The sequence below is a fragment of the Rhipicephalus sanguineus genome, chromosome 7 (assembly GCF_013339695.2).
Source record: "Rhipicephalus sanguineus isolate Rsan-2018 chromosome 7, BIME_Rsan_1.4, whole genome shotgun sequence".
NCBI lineage: Eukaryota > Metazoa > Arthropoda > Arachnida > Ixodida > Ixodidae > Rhipicephalus > Rhipicephalus sanguineus.
The window spans coordinates 54,614,022-54,633,179 of NC_051182.1; the positions used below are offsets into that span (position 1 = coordinate 54,614,022).

At 50.2% G+C, this 19,158-nt stretch overlaps 1 protein-coding gene across 1 annotated transcript in view; it reads left to right on the forward strand.

Annotated features, from left to right (window-relative positions):
• LOC119400689 (uncharacterized) overlaps window positions 1-19,158 on the forward strand; it is a 73,407-nt gene that overhangs the window by 15,018 nt on the left and 39,231 nt on the right. Inside the window, exons 2-3 of the mRNA XM_037667695.2 lie at window positions 2,379-2,530; window positions 9,723-9,790. Coding sequence (XP_037523623.1) covers window positions 2,382-2,530; window positions 9,723-9,790 — 217 coding nt within the window. The 5' untranslated portion in view covers window positions 2,379-2,381. The remainder of the gene's footprint in view (window positions 1-2,378; window positions 2,531-9,722; window positions 9,791-19,158) is intronic.

Here is a 19,158-nt window from a genome sequence, read left to right on the forward strand (position 1 = left end):
TTCATCAACGTCATCAAGAAAGGGAACATAATGCCTTAGAGGTATTTTGCGGGTACCACAGTTCTCCGCAGAATGACAAAAAATTTCATAGTGGCTACTTCCCTTCTTCACAAACATTATTATGATTTCTAGCGTAGTGGGTTCCTCGCAGTGCACTTCTATTGGTTGCCAAGGAAGCCCATAAGGCTCCCACGATCCACTTCCTCAGGGTCTCAATAAAGTCAATTCCCTCTCTCTCAATCTTTCTCTCATTAATGTATGTTATAAAGCGTGGTGGGGGAGTTCAATCACGACCGGGCGTCACACAATGCGAATTACGTAAATAATGGGTTTTTTAAAGCTTCCAACCCGTTACAAAGGGCTCAGCCATAATTATTCGTCGTCATCAACCGCCCCATCAACAAAGTGCACCTAGTACCTTACAGATGGTACCTTGCTTCGCAGAATCACGAATAGTATGTTGGTGGGTCCTTCCCAACATCAAGAAAAATGATTTGTGGCGTAGTGGGTGCGTTGCTAGTGTACTTGTATTAGTAGCCACAAGAGAGTTTATAACGGACTCTAGAAATGCCGCTCTTCGAGCTTTCGCTGTGACTGTGCTGCGCTATATATCCGCGCAGGCCCGGCGTTTTTTTAGAGCTCAGACTTCTGCGCTCCTTTCTGCTGTTAAATATATTCGTAGTACAGGCTCCAAAAGAAGGTTATCTATACGGACTCGCTAAGTGTTATCAAAGCCTCGAAATCAATAAAAGACAAAAAAAAAACTCTTTTCAATTGTGTGCAAAGCGTATGTATCAGAACAACGTGTATTTTACGCTGGGTTCTCGGTCTCAGGACCATTGAAGGCATGGTTAGCGCTGACAAAATGGCGACGTCCATAGGAAAGAAATCTAGGAACCCCTCAATAGGTCTTCCTGCATTAGATCTTAAATGATTCATACGTAGGAACGTCAGGGGCTACTGCCAGCGTTTGTGAGATGCTAGGACTTCTAATAAGCTGCACCTAATTAAACCACAGAGAGGAAAACCGGCTCCTTCCAGTGAGCACGACGCACTGAGTTCACTCTCTATCGACTAATACCCTATACATACGGTACGCACACTTACCTGCTGCTTCGCAATGATCTCCTTGTCTGTGGGGAATGTGGTGAGACACTAATGATCCTCCACATATTACTGGAATTGCGCGAACTTGACACACTAAGAAAAATGCATTTTGCCATGGCATATAAACAAGGAATACCACTACGCCCAACGCTTTTCCGCGGCGTAGACTCTTTATTCAGCACAGGCTCTGTTTTACGTTTTTTAAACGAATGCCAAACATTGCATGTCGTTGCCTCCACTAGACCGTAGATCAGCCCCTCAGGAGAGGCTGCTGCTGCGGCACTTTAAGAGGCACATGTCCAGGCCCTTGTGGTCAATCGCTCTGTTGAGGCATTCGTGCCGTCTTCACGAATTTACATTATAAATACAAATTTAAATTTCTTGCGAAAAACATTTCATCAGCTTTAATCTCCCGTCCGTTCCAAACGTAGCCCGTAGCGTAGCGCACTACATGCGCCGAGCCTTCCTTTGTCGTATATATTTGTTTTAGTCTTTTTACAGTCTGGTGTCGCAAACACATGGTAAGAAATGGTTCGTCGACATCCCAGCATAATATCACATGGTGCTTTTTGGCCAGTTTTGGTTCTTGCGCCACAAAACACCAATACATCGGCATCATGTATGGCTATTATGTGCGTGGCGATATCCAATGCGTAGTAATGGCGCACTTCAGGGGCCAAGCTTGTCGTCCATCCACTATCTCATGTCGCATGGTAGCACAATTAGGGCCGGAAAGAAGGCTAGCAATACTCAAAAACCAATGCAAAAGAAGCTAACAAGGTCTAAAATATTATAAACTGCATAAATAACCAAGAATTAAACGTCCCGCTGATACCGACGATGCGCTAGGGAGGACGCCACCACCTCGGAAAGCGCGCAATCGCACAGGAAATAGTAGTTTTTCCCGTACTACACAATTCCGGAGCTTACATGGTAGTTGAGCTGCATTAGGCACAGGTTTTCGAACTAGGTCAGGGCGTACACGAGAAGTTCATTATCGGCATTATAAACGCACAATTCCTTTTTTCATGATTCGTTCATCGCATGCGCCAAGGCCAATCACTGCTCTTTGTGCAGATTAAGGCCTCACGAACGTAACTCCTAAGAGAAACTAGTGAATTACAAATGCGTAGATTAGAGTGAGAGCAAGTAGACCTCTATCTCCCAATAATGCGGATAGTTTGTGTAATAAGGTCATACAGACAGGTTGTGTGGAAATGCTTGTTTCCATCTTGGTTATGATAACCTTGATTCTGTTTGGATTAACGCAGGTGATGACATTCTATAAAGATGCTGTGGCTATTTCTGACTCTGACAATGACACCATCTTCGAGTGCCTTGCAGCTCACCGCATAAACCTTGATTATGAGGCAGGAACAGCCACGTACACCTGGACCTTTAATGAAGCAGGTGGATCGTCCAAGTAAGAAACACATGTCGAATGTTAAGTTCGAATATACTACACCCTTCACTTTGAGAAAACTCTTTCCGAGGCACTCCAACTGGGGCTGAAAATATAATTTTGCCGAGAAAATATTAGTTTTGACAACAAATAATGGACGACCGCCTTATTAGGAATATTTCGTCAATTAATGCATCAACTCACACACTGCATGTGCCTTATTTCTAAATAAGTCACACATTGCCTCACTTGATAACGTCTCTGTACCATTATGAGTGTTTCATTTGGGTAGGCATTGAGTACTCGTTTGTAAACAGTACCATTATTTTGTATGTTGTCGCTTTGCTTACAATGCTGTAGTGAAGCGCACATGTGATGTCGTACCTATGGCAATTGGACTCTCAACTGAGGGCTGTAGACAGTATGCACAATTTGCAAATGACACCTGCAATCAAGGCTCTTGGTCGCTGCGTCAGGAAGGACCGCTAAGAAGGAAGGAATTCACAGAACGGAATCTCTTTGACATTCAAGGGCTCGGGCCGTCTGCCTCAAAGAATCGAAGGAACCGATGAAAGGATGAAAGATTTATTAGCAGAGAAACTTTAAAGGAACGCACCGGGATAACAAGAAGCTCGCGGGCCAAGACACGGCCCAATAATCTTCACCCCGGCGAGGCACACACCGCACGTGCGCACAGAGGCTCTTCGCACACTGTGCGGCCGGCGCGTCGGCTGCTTCTTTCGAACAGCATGACTATGCTACGCACATCGCTGATGTGCAGCACGTGTCGCGCTGGAACCAGCCACGCGATGGGCGTCATTCCCACAACATATATTAGCGCTAGCACGTGAACGACCCTTGTTGAAGTGAGAATTTTTGGAGGGAACACTGAAAGAAAAATAACAAGTACGCTCAAATCAAGCAATACAAGTGTTGTGTTCTTGGTCGGCACCGCGTGTCGCCACCGCAGTGGTGGTGACATGCTTCAGCGACACACGTGTATTCTCTGAGTAGACCGTGCTAAACTGGCATCAAAAGAACATTTCATACAAGTGACAATTCTTAAAAAATACACTGCATTTTAGGCAATTGGACAAGAAAAGCTCAAAGCACTTTCAATGTTTCTCATATTTCCGAAACAGCCAGATCCAAGCCGGGCTAATGCGTAGGATCCGGTATAATCGAAAATGCCACACTAGGGTTGTTCTGCACCCGCACAGTACTTTCATTCTTGTGTTCGGCGTTCGAAGACACCAACGCCAGTACAGCGATAAGGTCACGTGCAAGTATTTCACTCAATTATTAAAGAAGTTTGAATATACGTAACACAAGGTGACACTGCCAACTATTGCGATAATATCAGAATAAGGTCCCTGGTCACCATGCCACATTGTAGGGTTATCAAAAAAGCTGCTCTATTGTTACAACAGACTCTACGAAAACATTTGCCCGCTCAGTAATGTCGACTAGGACATCGCGCCGCGGATGCCTGGTTCCTCGGCCTTCTCGCTACAGCGGATCCGCTGCACGTTCCCGAAATAAAACGAAAGTGCCCTGGTACTCCTCATTCTCGAAGCAAGCGCTTAACGGCGCTTCCGCTGCGGAGAAGTGATGTTATAGGCAGCGAAACGAATATAAATTAGCAATCTTTTTATTGTGGCGAAGCAATTGGTACTGTTAAACGGTTGCGTTCTCCAGCGGCTCCTAGTGGGTCGTCCTCTTGTAAACGCCGCTCGCTCTCGGAGCCCGTGCTTTGGCCTGGACTGTCGCCATAGCGAATTGTCGCCGAGTCCCGTCCAATAAACCGCTTAACAAATTGGTGGAGAGTGCTGTACTCCCATTCGATGCCTCTGGAGCTTCGATCCCGTACCCTACCAGCTACCATGCCTCAAGACGCCGCCCAGCAGACGCCTCCGCCTACACCGACCTCATGCCCCGGTGTCCCTCGTATCCGCGACCCCCCAGTCTTCACTGGCGCAGATGGGACCGACGTGGAGGACTGGCTCGCGATTTATGAACGCGTGAGTGTCCCCAATAAATGGGACGAGGCGGGAAAATTGACAAACTTGGTTTTCTACCTCGCGGGTGTGGCCGGCCTGTGGTACAACAACCACGCATCCGATTTTACGACGTGGTCTGAATTCAAGACCGCCATCATCAACGTGTTTGGCCGCCCTGCCGTTCGTAAGCTGCAGGCCGAACAGCGTTTGCGAGAACGAGCTCAGCAGGCCGGCGAAACCTTTACCAGCTACATTGAAGACATCCTCGATTTGTGTAAGAAAGCCGACGCCACCATGTCGGAATCTGACAACATGAGGCACATTATGAAAGGCATCGACGACGATGCCTTCACGATGCTGCTCGCCAAAAACCCCAGCACAGTGGCCGAGGTCATCACGCTCTGCCAGAGCTACGAGGAGCTGCGCCGGCAGCGGTCGATGACCCGTCGCTCTCCATCCCGCGACGCCGAGCTCGCTGGCTTGTCGACCATATCCCGACCACTCCGCCTTGCTCGTACAGGTGAAGTCATTCGTGCGCGAGCAAATTGCGCGCCAGTTCTCGCTGCTGGACTTTGCTCAAGCTCAGTACGTTCAACAGCCGTCAACCACTCTTCTCCCTCCCCTCCGTCGAGCGATTGAGCAGGAAATCGCGGAGGTCATGCCTGAGTACCACCAGCACCATCCAGCTCCTGCACCACTCAGTTACGCCCAAGTTGTCGCCAGGACGTCCCCAGTAATACCCGCGGCAGCCCCACACAGTTACGCCGAAGACGCCCCTAGACATCAGTCCTTCGAAGCGGCTGTGCCGGCTACCTACGCCGACGTCATGCAGAGGCCACGACTGCAGCCACCGATGCAGTCATATCAATCGCCACCCCGTCAATCACGTTCTGCGCCATGGGCGGGCCCTGCTCCAGCAAACCGATGGCGCACACCTGACAACCGCCCCATATGCTTCGCATGCGGTTACGCCGGCCACGTGGCGCGTTACTGCAATCGCGTCCAACCGCCTCAAGTCGTGTCGCCCGCCACCAGCCAGTCAAACCGCACATTTTACGCCCCACCTACGCCTCTGTCGGCGACGTCACGCCAAGCTCCATCTACTCGGCGCTCTCCGTCTCCATGACGTCGCTCACTGTCGCCGATGCGCCCACGTCCGGTCGCTCGCGACCAGGAAAACTAGTCGTCGCAGTCCAGGAGGCAAGGGCTGCGACGCTATCGAACTGCGAAAGCCCTCAGCGAAGCCCATCGAACGTGATAGACGTGTTTGTCGACGGTGTTCCCGCATCTGCCCTTGTCGACACTGGAGCCGCCGTATCCGTTATGGACCAAAAATTGAGCCGATTACTGCGAAAAGTGAGGACGCCACTTTCTGGGATGTCTCTCCGTACAGCGAGCTCCCAGAGTATTCATCCTACAGCAATATGCACAGCTCGCGTCGTCATTCAGGACGTTTTGTACGACGTCGAGTTCATTATAATTGCTGCATGCTCTCACGACGTCATCCTGGGATGGGATTTTCTCTCCCGCCACGACGCCGTAATTCATTGCGCACAAGCCGAAATCGAACTCTCCCCGTTCTCAGATCTGACGCCGGAAGACACTTCATCGGTATCGAGCAAGATCCTCGTCAAAGACGATACCAAAGTGCCTCCAAACTCGTCGATGGCTGTGTCAGTCGACTGCGCCGGTCTCTCCGACACCATTGCGCTCATTTCGCCATCTGACCACGTTTGCACAAGGAGAGGCTTACTGGTACCTTTCGCGACCGTCCAAGTCACTCAGACCAGCACCGCTATTTTTGTTAACAACCCATCTCCATACATTGTTACGTTGGTGCGAGGGGAATGTCTTGGCAGAGTGGAACCCCTCGAAGACGCACAAGTTATGGACGCACCCGATGACACGAACTGTCCCAGTTCCGGTACGCTCAGTGCTGTTTCCGCGTCCGATTCGTCACCTGCTGATGTGTTTAGGTCCTCCATTGCTGACGACCTCACATCGGTCCAGCGTTCCCAACTTCTGTGCCTGCTGGAAGAATTTCGTTCTTCTTTCGATGTCGGGCAAACTTCTCTCGGCCGCACTTCCGCTGTTACGCATCGCATCGACACCGGCGCCCAACCACCACTGCGGCAACGTCCATATCGCGTGTCTCCCGCAGAACGCCGGGTCATTAACGAGCAAGTGGACGATATGCTTCGCCGCGATGTTATTCGACCCTCGGACAGCCCATGGGCCTCTCCCGTTGTTCTCGTTGCGAAGAAGGACGGTTCCGTGCGGTTCTGTGTGGACTACCGACGGCTCAACAAGATCACTCGCAAGGATGTTTATCCGCTGCCGCGAATCGACGACGCGATTGACAGCCTGCAAGGAGCCGAATTCTTTTCGTCTCTTGATTTAGGCTCGGGGTACTGGCAAGTACCCATGGCGGATGACGCTCGACCGAAGACAGCCTTTGTCACGCCCGACGGCTTGTACGAGTTCAACGTCATGCCGTTTGGTCTGTGTAATGCGCCCGCGACCTTCGAGCGCATGATGGACACCGTTCTGCGCAACTTGAAATGGCACACGTGCTTGTGTTACCTCGACGACGTCATGGTTTTCGCTCCGGACTTCTCCACGCATCTCCAACGTCTGCGGCATGTTTTGACGCGTTTGCGCAACGCCGGCCTCCAACTGAATCTGAAGAAGTGCCGATTTGCAGCACGGCAGCTGACAATCCTCGGCTACGTCGTGTCCAAGGACGGAATTCTTCCTGATCCGGCCAAGCTTCGGGCCGTGGCCGAATTTCCCAAACCTACGACCGTGAAAGAACTGCGCAGTTTCGTAGGACTGTGTTCGTACTTTCGACGCTTCATACGAAACTTTGCCACCATCATATCGCCGCTGACGAAGCTCCTTGGAAATAACGGACCCCTAAATTCGTGGTCGTCCGAGTGTGACGACGCGTTCGCAAGGCTCCGTCGTTTGTTGACGTCTCCTCCCATCCTACGCCACTACGATCCTACGGCCCCAACGGAGGTACACACGGACGCCAGCGGTGTAGGCCTCGGTGCTGTCTTTGCGCAGCGCAAACCAGGGTTCCCCGAATATGTCGTGGCATACGCAAGCCGTACGTTTACCAGAGCCGAGACCAATTACTCAGTCACGGAAAAAGAGTGCCTGGCGATCATATGGGCCCTTACAAAGTTTCGACCTTATTTGTATGGTCGCCCATTTGATGTCGTCACCGACCATCATGCACTATGCTGGCTGTCGTCACTGAAGGATCCCTCAGGCCGTCTCTCCCGCTGGGAACTTCGCCTGCAGGACTACGACATCCGCGTGCTGTACCGCAACGGACGTCAGCATGCTGACGCCGACGCCCTCTTGCGCTCTCCCTTGCCTGACGACAATGCCCCCTGCTCAATATCTCACATGGCTGTTGCTTCAATCAACGTTCACACCATCTCTACCGAACAGCGCAAGGATAAATGGATCACCTCGCTGATCGACTTGCTCACTGATCCGTCGGCAACACCATCCACTCGCGCGTTGCGTCATCAAGCGCACCATTTCGCCATTCGTGACGACCTCCTGCACCGACGCAATTACAACGCCGACGGCCGCCAGTGGCTACTAGTAATACCCCGCAGTCTGCGTTCTGAAATATGCGAAGCCTTCCACTCTGACCCTCAATGCGCGCACTCTGGGGTATCCAAAACTTACCACCGCATACGACAACGATACTTCTGGCGTGGGATGTACCGCTACGTGCAGAAGTTCGTTCGCTCCTGCCTCGATTGCCAACGCCGAAAACCTGCAACGCACGTGTCGCCAGCAGGTCTACAACCATTACCTTGCCCTAACCGTCGGTTTGGGCGCGTGGGCATCGATTTGTATGCACCCCTTCCTCTGACTTCGGCTGGTAACCACTGGGCCATCGTCGCTGTTGACCATCTAACGCGATACGCCGAAACCGCCGCCCTCCCAGCGGCTACAGCGCGCGATGTTGCCTCCTTCCTACTACACAGATCCATACTGCGTCGCGGTCCACCCCAAGAGCTTCTCAGCGATCGAGGCCGTGTCTTCTTATCGGAAGTCGTGGAAGCCATTCTGAAAGACTGCCATGCTGTTCACCGCAAAACTACTGCTTACCACCCGCAGACGAATGGCCTAACCGAACGCTTTAACCGCACGCTCGGCGACATGCTGTCAATGTACGTCGCCGCTGATCACACCAATTGGGATGCCATTCTGCCCTTTGTCACCTACCCCTATAATACCGCCGCTCAGAGCACTACTGGTTTTTCACCCTTTTTCTTACTGTACGGAAGGCACCCGTCGCACACCATCGACACGATACTTCCATACAAGCCGGATCCATCTGAGTGTGCGCCTATTTCTGACACAGCCAGGCTTGCTGAAGAGTGTCGCGAGCTTGCCAAGACATTTACGACGCAGGAACAAGAGCTGCAGAAGAGCATTCGCGACGGCACCACCACTTCTGAGCCCACATTCTTCCCTGGAGCGCTCGTATGGCTCTCGGTCCCTACCACTGCAAGCGGCCTCTCTTCAAAACTGCTGCCGAAATACGAAGGCCCATACCGGGTCATCGAGCGCACATCCCCGGTCAACTATTTGATCGAACCCATCGAACCAGCTTCGGACATGCGCCGTCGAGGGCGCGACATAGTCAACGTGGAGCGCCTCAAGGCCTACTATGACCCACTCATAGTGACGAGCTGTTAGGTCGCCGGACGGCTCCCTTTTCGTACGCGGGGTAATTGTGGCGAAGCAATTGGTACTGTTAAACGGTTGCGTTCTCCAGCGGCTCCTAGTGGGTCGTCCTCTTGTAAACGCCGCTCGCTCTCGGAGCCCGTGCTTTGGCCTGGACTGTCGCCATAGCGAATTGTCGCCGAGTCCCGTCCAATAAACCGCTTAACATTATAAAAGTGTTGAACACGACTAATATGTGGGAAAAGCTGGCGCGTGTCGCCCTTTCAGATTATCTTTCTACCAACATACTTCTGTAAGTAGTGATTTCATATAGATCTCGTCTCTGCCGCAACGTTTTACTGAACAAATAAATCCTCATTGCCTGCTAGAAATATGCCTGGCAAGTTCCTTCTACTGGACTAGTAGCACGTGCAGGTTAGACGATGATATAGTGCTCGAGACCAAAATGAAGCCAGCACTTCTTATAGCGCTTACTAATCACTCTTTACATGCAGGCCCGAAATCTTGTTCCAAGTGACGCGTGGGCCTTCACCTGGAATAATAAATATGATTGGGAGTGATGGTAAGTGGACACGAAATGCATTTACTAGAAAAATTAGAGCAGCTACACAGTCTCCGGAGTGAAATGCTTTGAATAACAGAGAGCTGAGTTGGTAAAAACTTATGTTAAAAAACTGGGCATGCAATCACGCACACAAGAGGGAAGTCAGGGCAACACAAAACGGCGTTTTTGTTGTCTTTACGTTTCTTTTGTGTTTCTGTTTTCACGCCCTGTCTTTTCTCATGACGTCTACTGACCATTCATGGTAAATTAATCAAGGCGCAATATGGAGTGACTTGATACGCTTGCACAATATCGGGGATACCAGTGACGAACAGGAAATAAATCCTGTAGATTCCACTGGACACATTATCTCATGCACGCCGTTAAGACCGCTCCTGTGGGAGCATGTGGCCTAAAGGCGACCGCTCCGCGTATTAATAATACCCGGGGTTTAACGTCCCAGAACCACGATATGATTATAAGGGACGCCTTAGTAGAGGGCTCCGGAAATTTAGACCACCTGGGGTTCTTTAACGTGCGACTAAATATAGGTACACGGGCCTCAAACATTTTAGCCTTCATCGAAAATGCCTCCACTGGGATTCGATCCCGCGACCTTCGGGTCAGCAGTCGAGCGCCATAACCACTAGACCATCATGGCGCGGAGACTGCCCATCCTACACGTGGTATGTGTTTGTGTGTGTGTGTGTGTGTTTGTGTGTGAACCAAATGCAAAAATGTTCTTGCCGCCGTTCTGGTTGTTGCTTGTCAAACGCAGCGAATTTAGAGACATACTGTTCCATGTGTCTTCGTTAGCGAGGAAGTAATCGGTGTGAAAATCATGCTGCGGCTGCATATTGAAACTCCGCTCCAGCATGTCATAGGCCTTGTTTACATCAATGTGCTCGAATCCTGTCGAGGTATTTTAGCACAAACATTATAAAAAATGTCTGGCTATTTACATGTTCACATATATAGCAACCTGAGAGACTAGCACCATGCAGTGTCAAATAAGATAAACAGAAGCCGATTTTCCAGCCTCCAACTTCCGTCGATGCGCGAAAAGCCGGGAAGTGCGCAGGAAACGTGCGTCGTGACTAAAGGCAAAACTGGGCGCACGTAAGCGCTTGCAGGCCCTTCCTTATGATTTTTCATCGTGGACAAATATGAACATGGTATTTCACTGTGCTGCACTAATGCACTGCCGAGAACTTATGAGCCCTGTTCAGTCCTTGTACAGTTAAACGGCCCTACAAGCAGCCTGCCAAGATGCTGGCTCGGCTCCGGCATAAGGAATGCTAACGGCAGTTAAGTACAAGATGATTTTTATCGCGCCAGCTTCGTGATGGTAGTGAAATGGGCCGCGAGCCCGCAAACTATATCGAAGCTACCGTCAGCTGTGCTCCAGAGCATGCGAGGCAAACTGCGCAGTAGTGAGCTATGGTCTTGAAAGTTCACCTTTGCTCTCGCGGTTTTTGTGCGCGTATGTTAGCCGCAGCATAGGCATGTTATCTGAAATTCAGTGGCCCATTGTAAGTGTGTGTGTCCGTGCTATGTACTGCATTCAAGAAATCCTAAATTTTGAGGCCATTTTAGAAGACTTTCTTGTTTACGCCACGTCGTCGTCAAGCTGTTTGCTGTGGACTCTACCTCAAAAGAACCAATTTTACATTGATAATGAACTAGCCAGGAGATTAGCGCGGCTACTAAGGACGCCTCTGAGAGTACTCCCACGAGCAGCGCATACCAGCACGGGCCACTTCCGCTATCACATTCGGTTGTTCTTATGAGATTAGGTCAAAATATAGGTATTACCAGGTTCTTTGACAATAGCAAAAATACGTGCAATAGTACAGCTGATTTCAAACTTGATGATTCTGATTTTGTGGACCACTGTCCCCCTCAATCTGTTTTCTTTCGTTCTCTCATACAGCAATATCCTAGTACTTTCAACGGAAACATATTTCTATTGCAGTTATTTCAACAGAGAAGAAATGCGCCTTGTGGGCGAAATGACGATCTTCTCATTGTTGGAATCGTGTAGTAATTATGAAATTTACTGATGAAGACTAGAGACAATATTTTAGATTGAAATGGGCCTCATTCAATGAGCTAGTGGCCCTTATGTGACATTACGTGTCGCCTAAACCAGCCTGTGTCAGGCCAGATGTGCACATAGGGATGACAGTGGGAATACGTTTATACAAATTGGTCAGCTGCTGAAGCACCAGACTGCAGTCAGTCAATTCAGAGTGCGGAAGAGCACACGGAAAAAGAGCGCCTACAAGCTTTCAGCAAGTTGGGCAAGTTCCATAAGAAGGCGTTCTCACATATGCCATCTACACGGGCACCTGCAGCCATTGTAGCAAGATTTCAAGCTAGGTGCCAATTTGCCCACATTTCTAGGGCTATAGACTGGGCACATATCCATATTACAGCCCCGCAAAAGATGCAGCGCCACGTGTGAACAGGAAAATGTGGACTTCACACAACATGGTGATATTAGTGGAGAATCCAGCCCTCAAATTCAATATTTATTTGAACACGCATTATGACAATTATTTTATGCAAAGCACAGTATTTGATCAATCTTTTCAACACTGTATTCTTTCCTTCAGCTATTACGTGCTGAGAACAAGTGTGTGTGCATTTCATGCAGGGAAACATTAAGCTATAGGGAGGTTATCTATGAATGCATAAAATTGCATAATTACTCATGTTAAAGCACGTTATTCTCAAATTTCTACATATTCCTGAATAAAACACTACGTCACTACGTCTGCGCACGACTCACCTGCTCTCAACGTTGCTTCTACGGTACACAGCATGCTCTTTTGCCCCGTGGAGATAGCCCTTCGATGCCTACCCGTACCCTTCATGCTGCCCGGTGATCCAACTTATCCACGTTTGTCGTGAATCTTGAAAGGTACGCTCATCTGGAACGCTCACAGCTGAATTCTTTCAATGAGTACCATAGTTTCGGCCGAAACAATGTGGAGCAGTGTCGATGATGCGTGACAGGTAGCCACGTTGGGGAGCTGAACATCGGCGGCTAACCGAGGGCAGGCGCTCAGGTGAAGAATATTCGGAAGGGTCAGGTGAAGGGTCGTTCGGAACTGGTCGAATGGCCTCTGTTTGGGCGGGTAGGCGGCGGCGACAGAAATGTGCCACATGCCCTGCATACCCGCAAGAATAACAGATAGGGCGGTTGTCTGCAGTTCGGCATGGGTGAAAAAACTCAGGGAATGGTCGGCTTAACAGAGCTCGTGACGTCTCTACAAGTGCGGGTGAGGAAGAATAAGTTGGCTGACAGGATGCTCTCGTAGCGAAGGCCAGCGCGTATGTCTAGGATGCAGCCTCCAGAGAAGGTGAACGAGCGTAAGACAAAGCATCAGCGAGCTCTTCCTGCATAACTTGTGGTATAGTTTGGGTCAGATGATGCGTCTTTGCAGGCTTGGAGTGCTCGAAAAAATGAAGAGCTGCGAGGCAGCTCCTCACGCACAGACTACATTATCTGAGTCATTAGGGTATTCTCGTCACCAAGAGTCAATGCAGCGATCGAATATTGCTGTTCCAGAAGACGTCGTCGCGCTTGGGTGCGTTGTTTCCGCAACACGTCGAAGCTCTGGCACAAACTATTTCGGCTACGAATTGTGGGTCCTTGGCTAATAACATTTTAAATGCGCCCGGCTATTCCTTAGTGGATCTGTTTGATCTTGTCTGATTCATTCATCGATGGATTCACACGCCTGCAAAAGTCAATGACGTCCTCAATATGCTAGTGAAGTCCTCTCCTGATAGTTAACGGCCCTCATGAAGTCTGTGTTCTGCGCGGAGTTTTCCCACATAGGGGCGGCCGAAGACTCAAAAAGCCCGTCTTGCACGAACACCATTTGGTAATATTTGTTTGGTGATTCCGTAACCAGAGCCCGGCGACCATAGCCGCTTTAACACTTACATACGTCAGCTTAGCATATCGTCATATTTGTTTGCTGCGTCCACCTTCTGGAAAGTAGCCAACCTGTCCTCATCGTCTTGGACGTCAGTGCAACTAAATATCGCTGGAAGACGCTGATGAAGTACCCCTGGACAGGCATCCTGACTGGTGCATTCTTCTGTCTGCTAATGCTGGAGTTAATTTACGGCTTCATAATTCCAGCTTCGAAGAGTAACCATTGCCTCCGCCATAATTTCAGGTGGTTTATTTGCAAGGCCAACAGCCTAGATTCTATGGCGCTAACCGCCATCACGCGCTTTCCGTGCTGCTCGGCTGAATTTCTTTGTTACTAAATTTCAATTATTGTGAGGCCGCACTAAGATGCGCCATTTAAAATACTGCAAAGCATCTTTCTGAAGGCCGACTTGGTATTCTCATGTAGACGGACAATTCCAGTGCAAAGCACTGATGGTTCCTTGTCAAGGCGCTACACGGAAGGCCCCTTAAGTATGGAAGGTGAACATAGTCTGCGTTTGGCTGATCAACAGCTGGCATACAATTCTCGATGTGCCTTGGGGGAACGAATTACTTGTTCCAGTCATCATTTCGGGCACGCCAACTCGTTCCTATTGCAGTGAGAGCTGCTGCTGCTTGCATTCATCATAGAATGCTCTTTAAGAAAAATCGGCATTTTTTGCTAAACAAGGACTTCTACTATTTCTGCGTCTTTGATCTTGATCTCCCTCCTTTGCGGCCGCACTTGACTTGAAGGTGCTAAAGACGTAAGGAAAAAGTGTTAGTTGAAAAGTGGTAATTTATTGACTAGTACCATAGTCACTAGCTCGAGGTTGCCGGTTGTGAACCAATATGGGCTGAGCCGCTGTCTTTGGCCGGCAACGTTGAACAAGTATTGCCGTTCTGCAGGTAATACTGCGTTTTCACCGGCAACATTGGGCGAGATCTACCGCCATTCAGCCGATATCAACAGAGACGATTGCTGTAACAAGCAAATATTGGGGGGGTCAGCTTTCCGTTGGTGAGGCTATGTCGCCTGAACAATTCGCTTTGATCGGCGACAATCGGCCATTTTTCCCTCATGGCTGTACTCTATCTAATAACTAAGCTCCGATCGAGATAAGCATTGGATAGAAAGTTGGGCTAATTGTTACAATTGCGTCGTTGAAGCAGCGCCAAAAGATGTAAACAAGAACACACAGTACTAGCGCTTTCCTGTGTGTGCGTGCCTTCCTTGTCTACTTCTTTTCTAGTTGCTGCTACGACGAGATGAGCATAAACGGAATGTGATGTATTTATTCGATGTATGAAGCAGATGTCGAGCGTCTACGTGCTAGAGACACCATGGGAGATTCAGGCTTGCGCGCTTCTGTGCAGTTTTGTCCGCCTGCTTTGCTGTTTCAAAGACACAGGGTGCAACAAAATGAGTTCATTGAAAATTCACCTGCAATTACAATACAGCGCAATGCGAATTCTGAGCGCTGCTGTTTAGGTATTTTGAGTTTGCGTTGAGGCGCCAGACTCGCTAACCGGGAGACCGAGGAAAGCAGCACGTGGGCGCGTTACTGAACAGCCGCCGCAGACAGGCCTCCATTCTTGCAGCACTTTATTTCCATATATATTGTTACATCGTAAGGTCGCACCCAGCGCGCACTCCGATCCCCGAATGAGACGAGTCCAGTGCAAGCATAACGCGTTTATTGATCGTGGAATCGGGCTTTTATAGCCAGGAGGGGAAAGGGTGAAGTGAGCACTGCTTGTGCCCACGTGCGACTAGCTTTGTCGTGATAAGCGGCGATGGCAGCCTGATAGGCTCCGTTGCTACATTTCTCTTCCCTTAAGATTGTAGAGACGCTGTGGTGGTTTCCGCTGACGCTTTGAACGACGTAGCGGTACTTCGCCAGCGTCTGCAGGTGGGCTGTCTTGCGTCGGCCCCTGGACAGGTGGTCGTATTGGGGACACTACCTGCTTCGTGGATGGTTCTGTCTCTTCCTTGCTTTCGGGAACAGGTTCACACTGCACCGGCCTGACTGGGCCGAGCGCACCTGATCAACGTGCCGCTGTACGGGTCCCTCGGGTGTATCAATGGTGACCATTCGAGCGCCCGATACGGATGCGCTTCTTCCCGGAGTCCACTTATCTCCCTGCCCGTAATTACGGACATGAACGGCGACGTCCGCTGGCACCGTCCACTCGTCCGTTTTTGTGGATCCTGCATGAATGGGGGTTAATAATGAGTCCAAGCGGGAACGGATGCGGTAGCCTAAGAGAAGTTCAGAAGGGCATTATTCAGAACTGAGGGGAGTCCGTCTGTAAATAAAAAGAAGACGATCCAGGTTCTCCCCAATGCTGCTGTTGCCCATCTTTCTGAGGCCGTCTTTAATGGTGCGAACAGCCCTTTCCGCTATCCCGTTTGATTGCGGGTGGTACACAGGCGTGCGCACATGAGTTATACTATTCCGCTTCGTGAATGTCGCGAACTCCTCGCTGGTGAATTGTGTGCCATTATCTGTTACGATGGTACGGGGAATACCGAATCGACAGAATATATTCCTCAAGCAGCTCACAGTAGCAGAGGTGCTTGCTCTCATCATGGGAACGGCCTCTATACACTTGCTGTGGGCGTCTACAAGCACGAGGATCATTGTACCCGCGACCGGCCTAGCAAAGTCAGCGTGCACTCTTTCCCAGCTCTCCTCTGTCTTAGGCCAGTTCCTTGCGGGTGCGACTGCCGGCATAGGCAGGTTTTGAATGCATCTTTTGCAGGAAGCGGATAGCCGTTCGATATCGCCATCGAGACCCGGCCACCAAAAAGAGGACCTGGCGACTGCCTTCATGGCAGAGGAACCCTGATGCGTTTCATGCAAGTGTTCCAACATTCGTGCGCGCAGTTTTTCTGGAATCACAACTCTCCGACTCCAGTACAATAAATCGTGTGCCACGGACAGCTCCAATCTCCGGTCGGAAAATGCTTTCATGTCCGCTTCCACATCCTTACTTGCTGGCCAGCCCTGCAGTACATATCTTACGACTTTTGATAAGATGTGGTCGATTGACGTTTGTCGTTTTAACTGCGCCAGTGAAATAGTCCCGTCTGAGAAGGTTTCCAACGCTAGGATTAATTAGCAGGCTCACCTCCGGCCTCCGACTCGTTCGTCTCTTGGGGCAAGCGGCTCAGGGCATATGAATTGATGGGCAGCTTGCCAGGACAGTATTATAGCCTGTAGCGGAATCCTCCGAGATACAACGCCCACCGCTGGATACGAGCAGCAGACAGTGGTGGTGTAGGCCTGTCAGACTTCAGGAGGCCCAGGAGCGGCTAGTGATCGGTGACCAAGGTGAACTCGTGGCCTGCAAGATAGTCCCGAAATTTGGATACACCAAACACGAGAGGCAGGGCCTCTCGCTCCAGCTGCGAATAATTTCGCTCGGCTTTGGTCAGCGTTCGGGAACGAAACCCGATGGGTCAGTTGACACTCCCATCAGTGTGAAACAATACGGCTTCAATACCATGCGGTGACGCATCACATTCTGGTTTCAGTGATTTCTTAGGATCGAAGTGTACGAGCGCTCCTGCCTCCCGCAGACTGCGCTTTGCCGTTAGAAGCGCTGCTTTCTGCACGTTTTCCCACCTTCCACCGCGAGTGTTTCTCGAGCAACTGGTACAGCGGTGCGAGCAGAGACGACATGTTAGGTAGAAACTTGGAATAGTATGTGAGCATGCCCAAAAACGAACGCAATTCGCCGACATTCCGTGGTTCTGCAGCCTCTAAGATTGCTTCCACATTTGTTTCCATCGGGTGAAGACTTTCTTGATCTATTCTGCGCCCTAGATACGTGACAGACTGTTGACGGAACTTGCATTTGTCAAGCCGCAGTTTTACTCCACGCTCTCTGAATCGTTGCAGCAGGAGCCGTAAATCCTGCCCACCTTCATCCTTTTCCGATACCAAAACATCATCCAGATAAGCCTGGACGCATGATAAGCCCTGCAAAACAGTCTCAATTTTCCGCTCGAAGATAGCTGGTGCCGAAACAATACCAAACGGCAATCTGTTCTACGCAAATAGCCCGCGGTGCGTGTTGATAACGCAAAGCTTCCGCGAGTCTTCATCCACGAGAATTTGATTATACGCATCACGTAAGTCGAGGGTGCTGAAATATTTGTCTCCGTTCAGGCGAGCGAACATATCATCGATCAGAGGCAAGGGGCACTGCTCCAACTCGCAGCATTGGTTTAAAGTGACCTTAAAATCATCGCAAATTCTCACGGTGCCCTCAAACCGGCACAATGGGCGTAGCCCACTCCGAGTGTGTGACGGGTGACAGCACTCCCTGTGACACAAGCCTGTCCAATTCTTGCGTTACCTTATCGCGTAAAGCGAACGGGAGAGAACGAGCCTTACGAAATTTTGGTGTGGCTCCCTCCTTTAGCAGTAGGCGCGCCGGGGGCCCCTCAATCACTCCGACTTCTGGCTGTAACACGTCTTGAAACTCGGCAAGGATGTCCTCTACGGCAGACGTAGTCGTTCCCGAATGGGTGTCTGGCTGGGCCCTCAAGTTGAAGATTGGCATTCCTGACTTTGAAATCTTGGTGATCAAGTCACGTCCGCATAGACTGGGACATGTGCAGTCTAAGATGATTAGGGACAGTCAAAGGATACACCATTCTACGACACCGGCACACGCAATTCTCCCATCACTGGCATTTTCCCGAGGTAGCATGAGAGCTTGATGTTTGTGGGCTTCGGAATTGGCCAATGTTGTCGGTGTTTCTCGAAAATTTGCCTTGGTATGACACACACTGGGGAGCCAGTATCTACGTGCATTGACACGTCCGCACCACCCCAAGTGAAAGTGCGTTTGATAGGCGGTTCCCACAGAGCAATACGTGCCGAGCTTAGTGTCCACACATGCGTAGCATCATCAAAGTCTTCGTCATTTGAGTCAGCATTTACTGCAAGAGCACGACCGCGTACATCCCCAGGTGCTCCCCTGCTTGACCTCGGCCTTAGACCGTGGCCGTCGCTCAAGCACGTCTTAGCAATATGCCCTAGCTTACCGCAGCGGTAGCACCGTGCCCCCAACCAACCACAAGCATTGCTGCTATGCCTGCTGCTGCCACACCGGCTGCATTCTGACACCACCTCATTTCCCGTGCTCTGTCGCGCATCAACCTTAAGCACTGTTAGCTCTGAGCTTATTTTCTCCGCCCTTTTTTCCGCCGCTTCGGCTGCGAGCGCCATGGTTTCCGCTTCCTGCAGTGTTAAATTTTCCTTTGCCAGCAAATGCTTCTGCAACGCGCTGGACCGTACACCGCATGCAATACGGTCTCGAAGCATTCGATCGAGCATTGTGCCAAAATTACAATTGTCGGCAATGCGTCGTAGTTCCAGAATAAATTCATGAACAGGCTCACCTTCCTTTTGAGAGC